General features: G+C 38.1%; 1 protein-coding gene across 1 annotated transcript in view; it reads left to right on the plus strand.

Annotated features, from left to right (window-relative positions):
* Window positions 1-11,158: 11,158 nt before the first annotated feature.
* Window positions 11,159-20,845, plus strand: part of KCNH4 (potassium voltage-gated channel subfamily H member 4) — a 139,858-nt gene continuing 130,171 nt past the window's right edge. Inside the window, exon 1 of the mRNA XM_075176918.1 lies at window positions 11,159-11,473. Within this exon, the coding sequence (XP_075033019.1) occupies window positions 11,398-11,473 (76 nt within the window). The 5' untranslated portion in view covers window positions 11,159-11,397. The remainder of the gene's footprint in view (window positions 11,474-20,845) is intronic.

A 20,845-nucleotide genomic window follows, 5' to 3' on the forward strand; every position in this document is an offset into this window, starting at 1 on the left:
ACTTTTAGGTTTAAGAAAGGTGAAGTGAGATTTACGATGCCACCACATATGCTTTATACAATGTTGATGTATGTTGTTTTTTATCTCATGGTAGCCAATGTGAACTAGAAACTTTTTTGCCATATTCGTACATAAGAGTAAAGATGATTACATTATGTAACAGATGTTGTTTAAAGTTTGTACTAGTCTGCACAAGGACACACTTCTGAGAAGTGTCCACATCTGATGTAAATGCAGTACAGACTTCATATTTACTTCAGAAGACCTTGTAAGACTTTGTGCCTTATCAACCGGTGGTACTCATTACCACGGCAACGTCAACCCGCCAACGTTTTAAACGACATGGGAATAACGATGCCTATAAGCCCTACAGTAATAAAATGACTACTTACCATATGTGAGACGTTCAGTTTGTCCGGAGCTTGAAATCACCATCCAGTGTCCAATCCGAATGGCTTAAACACCTACCATATGAAATTACGTCATTTAGTATGGACAGACTGAAAATGATGATTTTAAAGTGGCAATACCTGGACCCCACGCCTGTATAATGCCATTTTAACATACCCCATCCTTATCAACAGCATTCACTGACACTACCATATATCTTCACAGCAAACCCATGCTCACAGACATGCTGGACACTCTCACTACTTTGCTGATGTACAAAGCGCTAATGAAGGGAGTTTTAAACAGTGTTGCTTCCCCTTCACTTCTACATACTGCTGGCCGTTTATTCACCAACACCTTCAATCATTCTACAGTCACTGGCTCCCGGGGTTCTGATTTTAAGATCTTGGCCCTGGCTTACCATCTCATTATAATGCAAACTACAAACCAGCTTATTCACGGAGATTTTAGAGGCTTAGTACATTGCTGAACAGAGGAGAATGATCCAGACATACTGCATTGTGTTGGGGTGGGATTTTAGCTTTCCATGTGAGTGCAATTACGCATAATAAATGTTTTTGTACAATAATACTGCAAAATTTGTGTAATTATAATATTTAGAAAACAATGAGATTGCTAATTTACATCCTGGACACTAGTTATCACTAGCTTTCACTTTTTATTCTTTTCAAACAACACCATGGGCAGGTGTTGCCTAAACTACTAAAAAATTCAATTATTCAGCTTTCAGCAGAACATTCATCTTTCCGCATGGACAATGGTGATTCCATGCCTTAAAATACTTCAAAACTTGTAAGTGCAATTTAGAGCATTTTTATTGTTCTATTGGATGTTTTTCTTCTTTCCAGCTCTCTCCATACTACTCAAAACATTAATCGAGTCTTTGAAAACTGAGTCACCTGGTCCTGATGGCTTCACCAACCATGACAGCCGTGGATTCCAGTCTACCCTATAACATAGCTACAACAACTTTTTAATTGCTATTTTGAAAATTCTGTTCCTAATCCAAATATTGTAGCTCATATAGTTTTCAAAAGAGGGAAAAAACTTTAAATTGGAATAGATACAGATCCATTTTCTTGATCAAGAATGATTTAAAGATCTTTCCAAAGTATTTAGTAAATTTCCTGACCTCAATTTTACCCTCTCTTGTGCATAAAGGCCAAGTTGGATTTATCCCTAGTCGCCATTCACCAGATATTGGTCGTCGCAGTAGTGCATTGATTGATCATGTACAGCACCATCAAATTCCTACTAAGATACCCAAAAAGATTTTTCATAGGTGGACTGTAATTTCCTGTTCCAAGTTCTACACCAATATAATTTTCATTCAATATGTATTCTAGCAGATTGTTCATATTACTCCTTCCCATCAACCGAAAAACCCACAATAGGTTTTTGTCAATGCTTTTATGATAACTGGAGGAACTAAGCAAAGTTGTCCCCAGTGGTCGAAGTGAAAATTTAGAAGTGGTGGTATGGAAAATATAATGGGAATGTAAGCGAATGGAATGTTATAGTTTTACAATTAAGTAGAAGAAGTGGCAGTATACCCTTACTTGGACCACTGGTTGTCCTATTACTTCCCTCCCGCTTTTACACTAGAGCCTCTCATGGCAAATTTGCCTGTGCCTAGACATCTCAGGTATCACAGTACATTATATGCATGATTGCATTTTGCTGATGGCATTGTATTAATACTGACATGAGATGACTGCAAAATATTCAATCTTTTGCTCCACAGGTTTGACAGAATGTCGTCCTTTTACATCAATGTTGGTAAACCACAATCTTGCCAATCTTAATTTATCTTCAAATGTGGTTAAATTACTAAAAATTATTTTTTGATGCACTTGATCCACAACTCAATTCAACTAGCCAACTATGGCTCCCTTTACACACATAAATAATACTTCAATGCAAAATTGGTCTATTTACTACAAATTTGGTTATTGGGCAAACTATTTAACATATTGACAAGACCTCTATCCATTTCGGTAATCTGTTGAAAACAACCTTTCCTGACTGAATACTTTGCCTACATACAGATCCGGCCAAAACTTGGTTTGAATTTCTGGCCTATATTTATAGCCTACTTGACTATGCCTCAACTACATCAAAATACCCAACTTGCATGGGACAACGATTTGCCCAGAGAACTGACTGTAGCAAACTGGTTTGTGATTTGAAAATCTGCTTTTATTAAGATGGTTTTTCATTGGTTTATAGCTCCATCTCATCTTCAGATCATTGCTGTTTCTCAGGATGTGGTGTGGTGGGTACCTTTTACCATATCTGGTTGCAACTTTCTATGTCAAGAAGTAGCTAAGTTGCTGAAGATCTTTGTATTTTTTATCCCTACAGAACCTGAAATGCTTCAATTGGGTTTTGCTGCCAAACAACTTCAGTAGTTCTTTTACTAACTTGCAGATCTTCCATTGGAAGAAATCATCATTACCCATGCATTTGAACAAAGGCAATGACTTTATCACTACATGGAAGTAGATCTTGCTTTTCTAGGACATTTTTTCTGGGATGCATTGATCTGTTTAATTTCATTTACAATTCCCTCACTTTTATTCCTTTTGTTTCTGTAGCTGCTTTTTGTTATTTTTGGTTTATATTTGGTCTGTCTGATTGATGCTTCCCTTTTATATCATATCTTTAGACTAATCTGGATCTGAACCCTGCCCCCCACCCCATCCCTATCTTTGTAGAATATCTTTGTAGAAATTAACCCCCCAAAAAATCAACAGTTGCACTCACTGGGCCTGATTCATTAAGGAGAGTAACGGCAAAAAATAGTAACTTTGCACCTTGGCAAAACCAGGTCATAATGCATGGGGTACAAATTAGTTTGTCATGTAGGACACAAAGACTTGATAGCTTTATTTTACATTAACATTTATAGTTGTTGTAGAACATGCCCTACAACTAATCTAAATCTGTCCCCACATCTTACATTTACCTCCCCCTCGAATGCAAGATGGTTTTGCCAAGGTGCAAAGTTACTCCTTTTTTCTTTGCTTTCCTTTCCTTAATGAATCAGGGACAATAATTTCCTCCCAACCCTGATATACCCCCCCCCCCTTCAACTGGAAGAAGTTCCCAACATCATAAAAATTAAATCACTCGGATACAACCGGAGTGAGTAATTTCCTCTTCCCAATTGGTTTGCGTAGTGTTTAAGTCATTGGGTGTCAAATACAGTAGTTCCTGGTCACAGTGCTGGAACAGGAGGCTGGTCCACGAAGTAATAGAAGAGTTGTCTCCAAATTACCATCTTCCTGCACAATTTTTATAAAAGGGAGATCAAACTTCATTAAAGTCAGAGTTGCCGTATATACATAGCGGGTGATTGGAAAGTAGTTACGTAAGTCTATAAAAACAGAAATAATAAGAAATAGGAAACATTTTATATTATATATGTAACTTGTGATATGCAAAACCTTTAAATGAACAGTAATAAAATGTGCTATGGAAATACTGTATATATAGTAATGCAAAATATAGTAACCACCAGAAGAGAGCAGTGTAGGACAAAATGTGACTCTATTTATTTATCCTGCCTACTTGAAAGCAGGGACAAAACAATCTTTATCATAAAGGCCAAGAATTACTACCCAAACGTATTTCCTAATACACAGCAGTTAATGAAAGGAGCCAAGATGTACAGGAATTAGGTCAAACTCATGTAACTGTTGTGCAAAATGACAAATGCTGCAAGAATGCAGCATGTACCAGAACTCATTTCTGTGTAGTCATGCAGCATAGAACTTTTCTAACTCTTAGATAACATTCATGCCATGTACTTTTTCTGGCTTATTTAATCATTCCTATAAAAGCAAATACACTGAGCATTGTACACGGGCAGGTAGAGACTACCAAACCCTCTAAAGAGCTAAATCCTGTACTACACCCTCCACCCCGGATAGAGCATAACATTATTCCCTGTGATTTATGTAAACGCTGAATTACAGCTGTAAGATAGACTTATGATCTCTTCTAGGCGGCTTCATCCTACAGCTCCCTTGCACTTGTGAGACAAAGGTGGGATGTAGAAGGTGGCTACATGAGAGCAAGCACAAGTCCTTTACATGTTGATCTATCATAATGCAAGGCAAAAGAAAGAGTAAATTTGATCCTGAGCAAACCATGTTACAATGCAAGGGGTGAAGGGGTGCAAAAATGAGTTTATTATTTTGCATACAAGTTGAATACTGGCTGCTTTTTCATGTAGCACATAAATACTTGTGTGACAGGATGGACCGCCTATGCAACCCTGTCTGTTGTTGCTAGGAACCGGCTGGGCTTAATTTGCCACCATTCCCTTTCTTTATTCCAATTGCGCCCTTGCCGTAGAGGAAGGGGCTACAATGCTGCCACCACTGAATTCCTTAACTGTATCCAGAACCGCATTCCTTCTGGATAAATGTTGCTGCTAGTGTACCCCCTTGCTGGTGCATCTGGGCTGGTACCCCTGACCTCTTCCTATATATCAGGGTTGCTGTGGTTGGATCCCCCCTGGCGTATCATACTGGCCAGAACTGCTGGGTAGCGGGCAGAGCGGTGGTATTAGAAGCTGGGACCAAACCTCAGAACAGCCGGAAACTAATTAGAGTTGGGTCTAATCTGTAGGGCAGCACAGTGGCCTAGTGGTTAGCACGTCTGCCTCACAGCACTGGGGTCATGAGTTCGATTCCCGACCATGGCCTTATCTGTGTGGAGTTTGTATGTTCTCCCTGTGTTTGTGTGGGTTTCCTCCGGGTGCTCCGGTTTCCTCCCACACTCCAAAAACATACTGGTAGGGTAATTGGCTGCAATCAAAAATTGACCCTAGTCTCTCCCTCTCTGTCTGTCTGTCTCTGTGTGTGAGTGTGTGTCTATAGTAGGGAATTTAGACTGTAAGCTCCAATGGGGCAAGGACTGATGTGAATGAGTTCTCTGTACAGCGCTGCGGAATTAGTGGCGCTATATAAATAAATGATGATGATGATGATGATGATGATAGGTCACAGGAAATTGCAGCAGGGAAGAAGTTGTCAAGTAGTTATTGAAGCAAGTGATGTTTATTTAGCTCAAGTGTCCTAACATGGACAGTTCACACTGGTTGAAGGTACCAGTGATCAGAAGGTCAGATGGAACAATAATGATCCATTTCAGTAAAAACCAGTGCTCTTTTATACAGTTTTGGACACAGCCTAGCAGGGGGTAAGCCAGCCCCCTCAACTTTTTGCTGGCCCCAAGAAGTATGAGTTATTTTTAGTATCAATATGTTTCCCAAAACATGGATTTAAGGGCAGCGCAAAGTTACCAAAATTAACACTAATCTGCTATATCCCAAAAACTTCTGTGCGCATTATTCGAACAGGATCTGAGATGCATGATACCAGCCATACAGACACAGAGGCAGTGGCCCCGCTGCTTTGTATACAGGCCGAACAGAAGTGTTGGCCACTGAGATGAAAAAGTCTAATTAACATGAGGGACTTCCTTTAGAAAAATTATACAAATCCAATCATGACATCCTGTCTCAGAAGTTACAAATCAATACTTTAGAAATTAATGCATTTCCTATGCAAAGTGCCAAACGATATAGTAAAATCAGTATATTGCAATGATATAAATAAGCGCCCTGCGCTATTTCCTTTAAATAAATTTATACTATAAGTTATTTATAAGTGATCCAGCCACAACTTGATAGCTTTAGTTTTACACTGAAATTTAAAGGTGATCTAGGACATGCCCTACCCCAACTATAAATCTGCCATCACATTTTAACATTTATCTCCCCCTTCAATGCAACATGGTTTTGCCAAGGTGCAAAGTTACTCCTTTTTTTTGCTTTGCTCTACTTAATGACTCAGACCCAAAGAGTCCTGCTGCCTGCCAGCTTTTTAAGGACTGTTAACAAGATGGGCATTGTATGGGGTGAAAAAGAAAATAGAAAAAAAAATATGCCTGTGATACAAAACAAAATAAAACTGGACATCTGGTTTACTACTCGTATAGAAAAAATTACGTACTGCCTACATGATTAATAAATACAGAGACAAATTACATCAGATCTTGGCTATATATGTAGCCTATTCCCCTTCATCGTTCGGATTTACCCCTGACAGTATCCCTTCCTTCTCACTATTTAACCATACATTCAATTATGAAATCTTTAGTAAACATGGCATTCTAGACATAGTGACCCAAAGATTTAGGGCCTGTGACATTAGTTCAGATGAGCATATTCCAATATTTAAACAATCTGCTCATGCCACATTCCAGACAGAATACAAAGGGCCTAATTCATTAAGTTACGCAAAGTGAATGCAATTTAATTTTTTTTAAAACTGACAGAAAATGCAAGCAGGTACACCCGTATTCAACAAGACAACGATCTCAAGAAACATTTCTACTTGAATATCGTGTAAGTATGCTCTGCCGATATTGGACTTGCCTTATGCAGACAGACACAACACACTGAAGGATACTTACAATGCCTATGTATGTATAAAGTCCAATCAGAACGTACAGGCAAAAATATAATTATAAAAATACATTAACAATTGTTAATAATATAATCATTAATGAAAACACATTAAAAAAATTATTTGTTTTCATTTTAACATGAAATAGCCTACATTTATCAGGATGTTATTAATGACTACTGTACAAAAATTGCATTTTTATAGATCTTAATTGCAAACACATGTTCTAGCATGATACATGACTGTCAGCTTGAATCTGACATTGCTGTGTGCACTTAACCTTGTCACGCCCTTACTGCACATTTTGCATACGCCCCCTTCCATTCCCCATCCACCCTTTAAATCATAGGCTGTCAGAAGGGTCATTTGTGTTCAAAGATGAATTGGATGTTGTTGGGTTCACTGGCATATAGTCCGTTTCTGAGTATGCGCACAGCAATTTTATGCAAAATATGGCAAACTGGTCGAATCATTGATCCCAATGCTAGCAAACCTGTGCTATTCAGACAACAATAGAAACTATGAAGTGCTGAAAGTTAGGGGCTAAACTTAATAACTAAAACATTGCAATTATTCTAATTAAACAGATTGCAAAGCTGCATTCTCTTTTGTGTGACAACAAATAAAAGATATGCATAATTACCCACAAGGAACAGAATAACAAAATCAGAAGAGGTCACCTCGCAACTAAGACAAAAAGTCTAAAAGCTTGTGGAATTTAAATTCCACCTATTGCATCCTCCAGGAAGTCAGTGAGGGCATCATCATAGTAAAGTGGTAACTGCTCCAGGTAGGAAAAGTAAATACATAGGTTTACACACAGCTCGTTTTTTAAACCAATTGTCACCCCATCAGCTGAAGATAACATGCTATCTATTTACCTCAGTCATCTTCACGTTGCTAGTGATGTTTGTGTCATGACTTTCTGCCATCATTGCGCGGGACTCCAGCAGAGTGACCTCTGTGCGCCCCTCTCCCTAAAGGGGAGGGTCTATAGTTGCTCTGCAGAGCATGGGGGCAGAAGCAGGTGAGAAGTGATGTTATCTGAAATGTTTGCTAAATTATAAGGGGGGCTATTTTATGTGCTATATTAGTGACCTTATCATATAAATGTATTAGTGTTACAGGAGCCATTTTTGTGATGACAAAAGTCAGATAACAAACTAAAAATGTTTTCATTGTTTTACAATATCAAAGTTTGCACTCGTATGTGTTTACTTTACATTATTTATACAAAACTATGCAATATACTCATGCTATTGATATTGGGTCATTTTTTATATTGATTCTAGTGGTTGTGTGCACAATTTAAGTATTAAAACTATACTTCTACAGATTTGTGACCATAACGCTAGATAGACAGAAACTGGCCATTATCTGGCATCGGTTACAGCTGAGCAATGAAACAGACAGGTTTAAATAGTTTACACTCCTCCCACAACCCTAACTTGATGGAGAGATGACACTCCTACCTTGCCTTTAAAAGGGAATTTGTTGCAGGTGCTCTGTTTTGATCGCAGACACACCCTGTCAGCCTGCTGTTTTCTGTGTTTTTTTCTTTTAAACCACTTCAAAACATGTAAGTTAAATAAGACACTTTACTATTATTTTGTAACCCATTTGTCTCCCACCTGTATCTCTTTAACTTAGATTAACTACTTCACTAATGTGTAACTCTGTTTGCATTCTTCTCTTCAGATTGCCATCTATCTCCACTTTTAGAAGCCAGTGGCAAACACCTCCCTTTGTCACAATATATGGGTCTTAAAGGTTATGAAACTATATATTTGTACATATCGGTTATGTATAAGTGGTTTTACTGGTCAAAGTATGCACCTGCACTGTGGTTTGTATACTATCTTGTCAGTCACAGCAGTTTAGCACATTTTCATACATTTGATGAATAAGGGTACATGGACCAAATGTATAAGTGCTTTTGTTTATTACCCTGAACTTTGTGACTGCCTTCTTTTTGGTACAGCCCCCTACCCATCTATCCATAGATGTTTTTTTTTAATTGGAACAACATATAGCAGCATAAAAGGACATATAACATGCCCAATCAAGCTTTCCCACAGACATCAAATCTTTAGATGCTCTCTGAAATGAAATTTTAAAATTTTGTCTCCCCCTTTGTGTTTTTGTGTTTCTGTCTCCGTTTTGTAGTTGTCTATCCTTTCTCCATATTTGTCTTTCTCCCTTCACCCCTCTTATTGATCTATCTCTGACCATCTTCTATCATTTGCCCCTACCACCCACTATTCCTTGAATAAAGCATTTTTAATGTATAAAGGTTTGTAAATATTTTTTTAAAAAAAATGTTTTATACCTATTTTTTTTTTAAATTAAAAGCCCAAATTTAAATGAAAGCACAATTCTGGAATGCTGGCTCAAAGACTGGCCTGGCAGAGCGGTAAGTGAACCCTGACTACTTTGGGCCAGTATTACTGAGTATCGCTGAGCTGCCCGGCAATATATTTTGGATAAATGTGGAAATACGTTTTTTTTTTAATCGCCATAGTGCGCGTCGATAATTTTTTTTTACATGTTGCCACAAAGGGGCTGTTCACGATAAATAGGTCCCTATATGTTTCAATTGGATCTCTTTTTTTTTAACAAAAAAAATAATAATAAGCTCCTGGTGATTTTAATAAAACTAATGTGGACAAGCTATATCAAAATTGCATTGCTAAAAAAACACAAAAAAAATCAATAAAGTAAAAATTATTTTTCAATATTGGTTTTGACAGTCTATTTTAGTATAGTAAGAGACTTTAACATATTGGACATGCAATTACATAGCATATTTACTTGCAAGCTTCTTACATGGATGGATTCCGCTCCCCTGTACGGCTCAGGAAAAGTTAGAGGCGATAGGCCAGAATACAAGCTGCTAGGTAGGTGAGCCTTCAGTCAATGAAACTTTTTTTTTTCAGTGCCTCTGGCTCTTTAGTGTTGTGGAACTAAAGCACAGCAGGTTCTGCCAGAAGCCAAGTTGGAACTTGTAGTTCCAAAATAGCTGGAGAGCCATAGGTTACACTGGTATACAGCAAGCCACATAATAAACTTAAAGCTGATGGGCCACTGCTTATGCACAAAGGCTAAAATATGCACTGTTACCTAAATGCTGCCTGTCCTGTGCACTTCCCTGTCCTCTGTGGGCTGGCCATGCCCCTTCAATGGCACACACAGTATTCTAACTCTGGCATTTGGTTAACTTTCGCAGAATACCGCAGTTGCCATAATTCTCAATGAGGACTGTGGTCTGGACCAATTTATCAAGCTCCAAAACTCGTAGTTCAGATGTGTTTAGCGGTTCTATCTTATGAAGAAAGCATCACAGGAGAAAGATTCTGTCTGTTCCCTTCCCTGCAGGCTTTGTGCTTCTCCCCTCCCTATTGCTCTCAAGCGATTGCAATCACTTTGCTATAGACTCATCACCAGGCAGGGCCCTATCCAAGCTGCTGCCCCAGCTGAACAGTTTTAATAAATAGGTTGGTTAAATCGTTTCTTATCATTGCGATAGGAAATGGTATTTAAAGTATAGAAAATGCAAAGGGTCATAGATAGACCCCATTGTGCTTAAAAACAAGTATTATCTTATCGTGGCACATCACTAAAATACCTTTCCATATAGTTGATCAATTAGGGTATATGTGCGCGTAATTATATATATATATATATATATATATATATATATATATATATATTTTGTGTAGATAAATCCTGCTACTCAAGTCATATTAGATCTGTCAAGCGTCCTCTGATAATGCCAAATATAATGAATTTTGAGAATGTTTTCAGTGTGAATCTTATGCAGTGTGGGGTACAGTGTGTCTTTTCATATTTTAACCCTTTATATTGTACTTTGTATCTTGTGTTTCTTTATACTTTACAGAGTAAAAGACAAATTAAGTGGACCCTTTGCAGCCCTCAACTGTGACCCTAGGTGCCCACTTAGACAAGAATTTGTCAAAATTCGCAAGTCCAATAGCCAATATGGCTTTATTTTCATTATTATCCGATTTCTGACTTCACCCATTTACATAAAGAAATAGCATGAAACAAAAATAGCTCAATAGATATCCAGAGAAAGAGGTGTGTTGGTAAACAGGAGGCGGGAGGTAGTGACAAGTGAAAGAGAGTCAGGGGACCATGTGAGTTAGAAGGCAGGTACATGCAGGGGATAGCTGAATACGGGAGGGGAAACACAGATGGGAGGAGAGAGGGATAGAAAGAGACACACAGCGGAGAGGAGAGGGACAGAGCCAGCGAACACAATAAAACAATGCATATCGGTGTCTGTGTGAATGTTCGTGTCATTAATTAGAGAGACTGGCTAGCACTGGAATTGGGACATGATGCCTTAGAAGCATCCTCTGGTCTAAATGGGATGTTAGAGAGGAGACACATGTGTCTTGGCTACTTTGTAGCATCTTCTCAATGCTGATGCAGCGTCTCAGAAGGATTATTGACAAGCAGAGAGCATCAAGGTGGTGGAAAAATGCCTGTGATGAAAGGTTTGCTTGCTCCGCAGAATACTTTCTTGGATACCATTGCTACAAGATTTGACGGGACTCGTACGTACATAACAATTTCTTTAGCTTCTAACACTTTCTACAATAGATTATAATATGCTAAAATATGTATCTTACATGTTTATACTATGTGTCCATAAAATGTAACTTTATTATTCTATGTAGACCTTCAGAAAACTGTTCCGCAACATGTTGTATGGTTGTCTGGCAGCTAAGGTGTTAACAAATATTGTGTCATTATATTTATTCACATATTTTGTATGCTATTGACATTTTACTTGATCACTTACAAGCTTTCCACTAGCTTTGCTTAGCAATGATATGACAAAAAATGTTGTACAATAATGTTTCAATTGTGACATTTTCACTTGGATCTTAGGAAGTAGCAAGTGATTGTTCCATAAAATTAATTTTGTATGTAATGGAATAGGTAGAAATAAGAAATACTCATATTTCAATAGCCAAATACAGCCATGCGGAATGGATTGTCATGTTTTTTAACACAGTTTTTACATGTATGAATATTTATTTATTTTTGATTGTCAATAATAGCTGAGGCTTTTTTTTTCTTTTTTGGAAACTGACTTTCCCCGCTCTGGTGTGGATCACATACACTGTGGCGCAGGACAATGTGTGCAGTACTTGAATGGTTTTAAGCTACATAGATCAAGAAAAATATTGCCAATGAAACCTAACTAGATCAGTTATACTCATGTGCTATTTATATTACATTATCTGTGGATTTTATGAGAAATATTAGCTAATAGCCACAATTTAGTATAGTATAGTATAGACCACATGGATTGTCAGGTGTTCAAGTTGAATGATGTCTGTCTTTCTGCAAATAAAAACTGGCCTGGCTCTAAGATGGAAATGAGGTTGTATGCCCAAGGTCAGTCTGTACTGGCATTGCCTATAAAAGACAATGCCTTAACCCCTGCAGTGCCTGCAAAAATCTTCACCATGTCTGGTGTTAAGATTACTGCAAAATTTATTGGACCCATGCAACTTAAACCACAGTAGTGCTGAGATACCAGGGACCAGAGAAGCTCCAAAGGAATGTATTAAACATTTATGATGAGGTTGCTTCTCTCTCAGTGGAGTTCTAAGGGTTAATAACAGGGATGGCTGATAGGTGTGAGCAAAAATGGGTCTTTTGTTTTGTGGGATGGGAAATCCAGAGCACACTATGTAGCAGATGGCACACTGTATAATAACACACGCTTCCTTACCCTGCTAGAAATCTACAGATCTACATTACAACAGCTAATACCAAGTGACAGAGTTGTACAAATTTCTCATTTGAATGTTCAGGGAATAATTCATTCTAATAGATAGGATCATGTCAAAGTCCTTAGGTTCAAACCATTTCTTTTATAAGGGGTCCCATGAAAGTATAAAAACAGGAATATTTGTTTATAGTGGGGAATCGCTAAAGGGGATGTTCCATTTCTTATAAAAGGGGATGCCATGCAAACACATCATAAATATCATCCACTGAAAATTTGTCTTAACTAGTATAAATTCATTTTCATAAAAATTACATGCTTCCTTACAAAACCTTTGAAATGTACCTTTTGTTTCAACCAAGCTTAATTTTTTAACAGATTGCTACACCTTTCAATCGGAAATGATTGGTCAAGTCCAGTCAGGCTGTAATTCTTAGCAATGAAACACCTGAAAAGGATAGCAGGGCAGAGAAGTAAAATAAAATGTATCCTAATTTTCACTGTTTTAGTTATGATGTTTAGATTAGAGATGTTCACTGACCTCCGTGTTCTGGTTTTGGTTTTGGATCTGGATAAACTTTGTGTTTTGGCAAAACCGCCCTTGTGTGTTTTGGTATTGGGTTTGGTTTTGGATCCCGTTCTTTTTTTTTTCTAAAATCCTGATTTTTTTTTTGCTAAAATTACATATCCCCCTCCCCCCTACATTATTATTAACCTCAATAACACTAATTTCAAGTCATTTGCAGTCAATTTTGACCATCTCACAGATCACAATATTATTTACATACACTTTCAAACAAAGACTGAAGCAGTTTTTGCCAGTGATAAGAAGAAGGTCATTGTCATGCCTGGACATAAGACCAAAAAATCCACCTCTTATGTGTGGAATTATTTTTACCGAAATCCTGACAACAGTTGTCTATCAATTTGTAAAGCCACAGTCAGTAGAGTTAGGGATCCTAACCATCTAGGAACCTCATCCATGTTACGCTATTTGAAGCGAGTTCATGGCAAGCTGTTGGGAAAATCAGAAACTTATGCTAAAAAACTAACAACAAGCAGTCCATCATCAGCTACCTGCCTGCTCTCAGCTAGATCCCGACACCTGGAATCTACACCCACAACACCGTCCTCATCATTATCTTCAGTAGCGGTCAAAGTTAGTCCTGCAACCAAGTTGCTAAGGCTAGATGACTCCTCTACTATCCTGGATTCCTCAGAAGAATTCTTGAGCATTATTCCCACTGCTGCTGCTGTTGCTGCTTCTTGGGGTGAATCTTCATCCCAGAAGCAGACCAAGAAGAAGACTACTAGTAGTTTACAACAATTGACTGTTAAAGAATCCTTTGCAAGAGGAAGCAAATATGAAAGCTGTCACCCAGTGGTAAAGCGGATCACAGACGCCATGGCTAGTATTAGATCTGTGTCCAATATCCACTATTAATGCAGCTGGTTTTAGACAGTTACTGGAGGTCTTCTGTCCCCATTTCCAAATTCCATCACAACACTATTTTACTAGAAAAGCTATTTCTCACCTCTACCAGAAGGTTCGTAAAAATTATTATTGGGCTACAAAATGCCATTCTACCAACTGTACACTTAACCACAGATATGTGGACAAGCGGAATTGGGCAAATGAAAGATTATATGATTGTAACAGCCCACTGGGTTGGTGATTCACCTTCACCAGCAGGGACAGCAGCAGCATGTACCCAAGAACGTTGCATTTTTCAGAGGCAGGCTGCTCTGTGTATCATCTGCTACACTAAGAGGCATATTATTATTATTATTATTATTATTATTATTATTATCGTAAGGCTCCTCAGCGCCGTACAGCAGGGAAGACAAGGACATACATAAAACAAGACATACATAAAACAAGAACAGGCAAGGCAGACAAAATGAATGGAGACATGAAAACAAAGGGTATGGAGGACTCTGCTCATTAGAGAGTTTACATTCTAAAGGGAAGAGGGCATAGCTGAAACAAAAGGAGCGAGTGTGGCTCAGAGTGGAGATTGAGATAGTTGTGAGGGTGCATTAGTGTGAAAATTGTTATCGATAATAAGGTCACCTCTAAAAAAGAGATGGGTTTTCAAAGAGCATCTAAAGATTTGAAGGCTGTGGGAAAGTCTGATTGAGCATGGTAGGGAATTCCATAAGTGGGGAGCAGCACGGGAGAAGTCTTGAAGGCATGAGAGGTGGTTATCAGAAACAAGACAAGGCGCAGGTCAGAGGTAATACCGCTGACAATCTGTTTGAAAAACTAAGGCATGTCCTTGAAATATGGCTTATCCTGCTTGGACTCTCCTGAGGATATGTGATTTCTGATAATGCCACCATTATTGTTAGAGCATTACAGCGGGGGGAATTCCATCACATTCCCTGTTTTGAAAACACAATAAACTTGGTGGTACAGAACTTTTAAAAAAATGACAGTGACATGCAGGAGATGCTGTCTGTGTCCCAAAATATTTAGGGTCATTTTTGGGATTCAGCAATAGCATGTAGGAGAATGCAGCAGCTGCAAGAAGAATAGAATTTAGGTGGAATGTACTTTAGTCCAACGCAGTGGAGAATATTTTCCGTGTTGTGCAGAGTGCTGAAACCACTCTAAATAGTCACCTGTGAAGAGAGTGCAGACACTGTTAGCTTAAGTCTAGTAATTCCCCTAATTAGACTTTTTGAAAAGCAGCCAGAGAAATTGAAGGAGGAAATGAAACAAAGCAATTCCACTACTTATGTTGGACTTGTATATTAAGTACTTTATTTGCTTCGCCAGGATCCCAGAGTTATCAACATCTTGAAATCGGATCATTACATTTTGGCAACTGTGCTTGATCCTAGGTTTAAGAGCTATGTCTTTTCTTCCTTTCCAACTGACCCAGATCTCAAGAGATGCAATTAGCTCCTGGTCAGCAAGCTGACAGCTCAAGTGGTACATGACAGAATGACGACTCCTCCTTCAGTTTCTCTAGGAAAAAACTTAGCTTTCCCAAGACACCCAGTGGTGATGCAGATTTGTCTGCACAACATTTTGACATTTAGTCTGGTCTAAAAGAATTGCCCAAAAATTGTGAGAGCTCTTCCGTAAAATAAACTACAAATTCCATGAGGAAGGGCATTACCGACAAATACATCAAAGTACACAGACTTCTGTGATGGTGGAATCCAGCAGGGATTAATTAGTATTGTTTGAGGATAATGTACGCACTGATAAGGGTGAATATGATGACAGTGTAGATTGCAGGTGCTGAGATCTAGCTGAGAGAAGAGAGCTAGCTGATGCTGGTATGCATGGTAATATTTTGGGTAGAATGGCATGTTGGCAATTTTATGTTTTTTTACAGTAAACTTTCACCTTTATTAGAGAAGTGTTTTTTTCTTTACAAAGGTACAAGCTTTTTATTTACATTTTTGTTTCCCTGACTTAAAACCACTATGCACTTGAACATAGACTTTAGCACATGAGGTAGAGGGATTAGTATCATCATGACTGAGACTGGAGAGTGACAAGAACAATGCCACCCCTCCTGTTTCTGTATGAGCTATGGCACAGTAGAATGTCACTGGAGACTTTTAAGAACACCGACAGCCCTATTATTACAAGTTCTGTTTCAGCACTGAACCCTGCCACCTCCCCTGTTTCTGAGTGAGCTATGGTACAGTAAAATGTAACTGCAGGTTTAGAACAAGTCTACACCCCTAGTATTTCTATTTCAGCAATGACAATTAGCAATAGAGCAAAGAAGCTCTCCTCTGTGTGTAACCTATATAACACCATACAGTTTGACTGCAAATTCAGAAGACCAAGCCTGCCAGCTCTAGTATTTTTATTTCATCAATGACAATTAGCAATGGAGCAATCAAGCTCTCCTCTTTGTGTGTAACCTATATAATACCGTACAATGTGACTGCAGATTTACACCAAGAGTGCCAGCCCTATTATTTCTATTTCAGCAATGACAATTAGCAGTGGAGCTCTCCTCTTTGTGTGTTACCTATATAACACAGTACAATGTGACTGCAGATTGACACCAAGACTGCCAGTTCTATTATTTGTATTTCAGCAATGACAATTAGCAATGGAGCTCTCCTCTTTGTGTGTTACCTATATAACACCGTACAATTTGATTGCAGATTTAGACCAAGATTGACAGCCCTATTATTTCTATTTCAATAATGACAATTAGCACAGGAGCTCTCCTCTTTGTGTGTTACCTATATAACACAGTACATTATGTGACAGCAGATTTAGAAGACCAAGCCTGCCAGATCTATTAATTCTATTTCAGCAATCACAATTAGCAATGGAGTAATGGAACTCTCCTGAATGACACTGGAGACTTTGAAAAACACTGCTACCCCTCCTCTTTCTTTTCTACCTATGATGCTGCCCAACTGCTCTAGACACTGCCACGAACTGTGCTACCCCTTCTGTGTCCCTCTGTGAAATGGTGCTGGATCGCTGTGGTGGGCGGTACTTATAGAATCCAAAACTCGCGAGATCCGAACACGTAACAATGACTTTTTGCCTTGTTTTCAATTCCAAGGGCGCGCAAAAGTACAGAGTCGGCTTGGCTTGGTACTCGGATCTGCTAGGTTCGGGTGTGTTCGGTTTACGGGGAACCGAACCTAAGCATCTCTAGTTTAGATTTGCATAGATTTTCTCATTTACTATCTCCCAAAACTGTCTGACTGTCTTGCATATTCCAATTGCCCAATACTGCCTCCTATGTTCTGGTTAATTGTTGCATTTCTTGCTATATGCTAATATTGAGTTTATTAAAGAGGAGTGTAATAGAATTATAGTATGATCATGTGGGGTAGGCATACTATGATATGTCTGTAAGGTGTATATAGAATGGCTTTATCATTATCTCCAGTTAGGACATGTTTAGTAGGTATCCTATATCTTTATAGTGTTCTACACACAACGGGTCTGATTCATCGAGGCACGCGTACTGAGCGTAATGTGCGTTTGTTTCAGGATGAAGGTAATTCGGGTCTGTGCACTCCCAAATTTGAAAGGGAACAGAACTGAAAATGCGTGCCCTGATGAATACGGGTCTAGGTTCGTTCTGCTTTACTAAACAGGACACTGTAGGATATGTCCAATGCCTATGTGGAATATAAATTTACAAAAGAATGCACAGATTTTTTTTAAAAAAATAAATAAATATATGTCACCTGGTAATAATACAGACAATAATAACAAAACATTAAAAGTTTAAAAAAAGTTTCTATTTTTTTTCAACCCATGAAATACATTTATTAGGATGATATTAATGTCTACTGTACATAAAATACATTTTTGCAGTTTCTCCTGTTTGCATACGCGTTATTAGTAATTGGCACTTAGACTAGATCTGGAGCAAGAGATATGACTGAAACACAAGTACTATTGAGATGCCAATAGCTTCAATTGGATGCTGCTGCGTGCACTAACAATTGGCACGCCTTTACTGTATATTGAATACAGCCAAACGCCTCTTTCCTGCCCGGTTCCCTCCCTGAAATCGTAGGCTGAAGTAAGTGTCCTTTGCGCTTGAAGATGAATTGAACGTGTCTGCTTTCTGTGGCGGATAAGCCGGTTCTGGGCATGCGCAGAGTGATTTTGTAGATACGCATAAAATCGCTGGTTTCGTCCGTTTATGAATCAGGCCCAACATGTGCAAATTTACCTACCCAACAAGTAATTCAGTGTACTTATGTGTTCTCATGCTTTATGTAGGGCTTTAATATATTCCAGTTTTTCCAGAGTAATCAGATTTTGCAAATCTGAAGATCACAAAGACTACTCAGATCTTTTAATTAATATTAGTAGGGTAATTTTAGTCAGCTTGGCAAACTATGGGTTACATGGCTGTTCCAGTTCTCTATTTCCAATATGGAAACCTTAGATTTGGGGCATTTGTATAATTATTTAGAATAATTTTGTATTTGAAGCTGCACTTAGACTAGAAAGATATACAATTATTGTCTGTAGAGGTATGTTGGGCAGTACAAAATGGAAATTGCTATACTTAGGAGTACATTCTCAAACTTTTTTAAGTACTTTTTTTTAAGTACTCCTAACAGGTAATTTAAGGATTTCTTTATTTAATTTTACCACTTGATTTCTCTAATATATATTTACCCTTTCCTACCTGCTGTGTATGTTTTTGAGTCTTTTGCTCTTTTGTTACATAATTGTTGTGAACTCTGTGGATAGCTTAAAGTTGAAGCCTATATTTCCATGTTGATAAAAACCTGCTATAGTGACCTCACTATACAGTTTGCCATGTGAGACGAGGTCATGTGAACTCCTGCAGAGAGCTCTCTCGGACTTCTCGTTTGTCAGAACCTATAAATCCTTTGTAGACACAGAACTAGAAGTGAGTGGTATGGCAGCTGCTGTTTAAACCAAATGGCTCTATCAATGCCAAAATTAGGGGAACTTAGACATTCCCCCTGTTTACAAACCTTACAAACGTTACACACTGGAGATTCCTAAATAGCTGATTAATTTATTATTAAAGTTTGTGAGCCCAAACAAACTATGTTAAAAGCTAAGCTAGACAGATTCATAAAGGAAGAGTAAAGCATTGTGGATGGGATGTAGTTGGAATGACAACAATGAACATGTTGACATTCAGAATGTTGACACCATAATGTTGACAGTCAGAATGTCGACCTGTTCATTAGGTCAACAGGGTCACAATGTCCAAACCAACAATTACCGCCACCAGCAATACAGTAAAAAACAAAGCAAAAATAAAATTAAAATGTTGAAAACAAAAAATGCATGCCCAACCCAAACAGCTTAACCAACCCTTCTGATGCCAGCCTAGTCTGGTACTGTTACACAGCAGCAGCACAAGAGTTGCTGGAATCTCTGGTGAAGACCTGCAACCAGTTGCCATCACACACTGCATCTCAGTCCCGAGCTGAGCTAGGACTTATATTTTTATTTATTAAGTTTATAGCTTCCCACCCCCCCCCCCTCTCCCCCTACCTGTGTCTATATATAATTACACAGCAATTAATACATGAGAATTCATTAGTATTACCTTACAGAAATGCTTGTCTAATCAAGAATGATTACTTGTAGACAACTGTAAGCTATTTTTTCATGCGAGTTATTTTGATAACTAAATATATATGATTAATATTAAAAACAATGATAGCCAGGCAATGCTACATTTTAAACAATGTGATTTTTTTTTAATGTTATAAAAAACATAAAATATATTCTTGCTTTATGAATATTTTCTACACAAGGGTCTTTTCAGGACACTGAAGAAAAGGCATTTGTCCAGATATATCTTTTAATGTTGCTGTCCCAAATGGTTAATAATTAGCAAATTAGGATTAAGGTGTCCTGCAAGCTGTAATTCTGGTGGCAAGTAGGTCATTTTAGAGTGACCTGAATGGATGGAAATTACTGTGCATATGGACCCAAAACACTGCTGATTCCAGCCAAAATCTGGGAGGGATTTTCAAGATGTTGATTGGGAGTTGGCAGAAAATGGGGCTGTATGATGATGTCAGTCTGACATTGTCTGTGGTTATTGTCCTACTGTGATACAATAGAGGATCTGAGCATCTGTCTTTCATCTCCTAAAAGGAGATAAGACAGAAGATTCAACTGGAATTGAAATTGCTATTGACAAGGTTGCTTGAATGTGACACAGCATTACTGGGTATATACCAGCATATATTTTGTACAGCACTGTGTACATTAGCTCTGCATAACAATACATGGCAGTACATCCATGCACTTTGCATCTGCACAAAGAGAATATAAGTGGCTGGAAGCCATGACAGGGTGATCGGAGCTGATATATAATTAGCCCATAATAATTAGCACTTTGTCCTCTCATCTCTAACACCTAAATAGAATGGCCCTGATCACTACTATAAATAAAAGATATACCCTTTTCTGCCACCATTTATTGTGCATAATTGCAATTTTTATATTTTTTACTACAATCAAACTACTAAAATGTTTAAGTTTCTTGAATGGAGGAAAAATGTCTGCCTCTGCTATAACTGGATGCTCATACAAGTGATCTGAAAAAGGCTAGGAGGATCTCAGATTGGTAATGATATATGTAATATTGTATGAGCTGAAACACAAGGCATTTAACTTAATATTCATTACTAATTTCCCAAACCCATCACTTACTATCCTAAAAAAATT

The sequence above is a fragment of the Mixophyes fleayi genome, chromosome 6 (assembly GCF_038048845.1).
Source record: "Mixophyes fleayi isolate aMixFle1 chromosome 6, aMixFle1.hap1, whole genome shotgun sequence".
NCBI lineage: Eukaryota > Metazoa > Chordata > Amphibia > Anura > Limnodynastidae > Mixophyes > Mixophyes fleayi.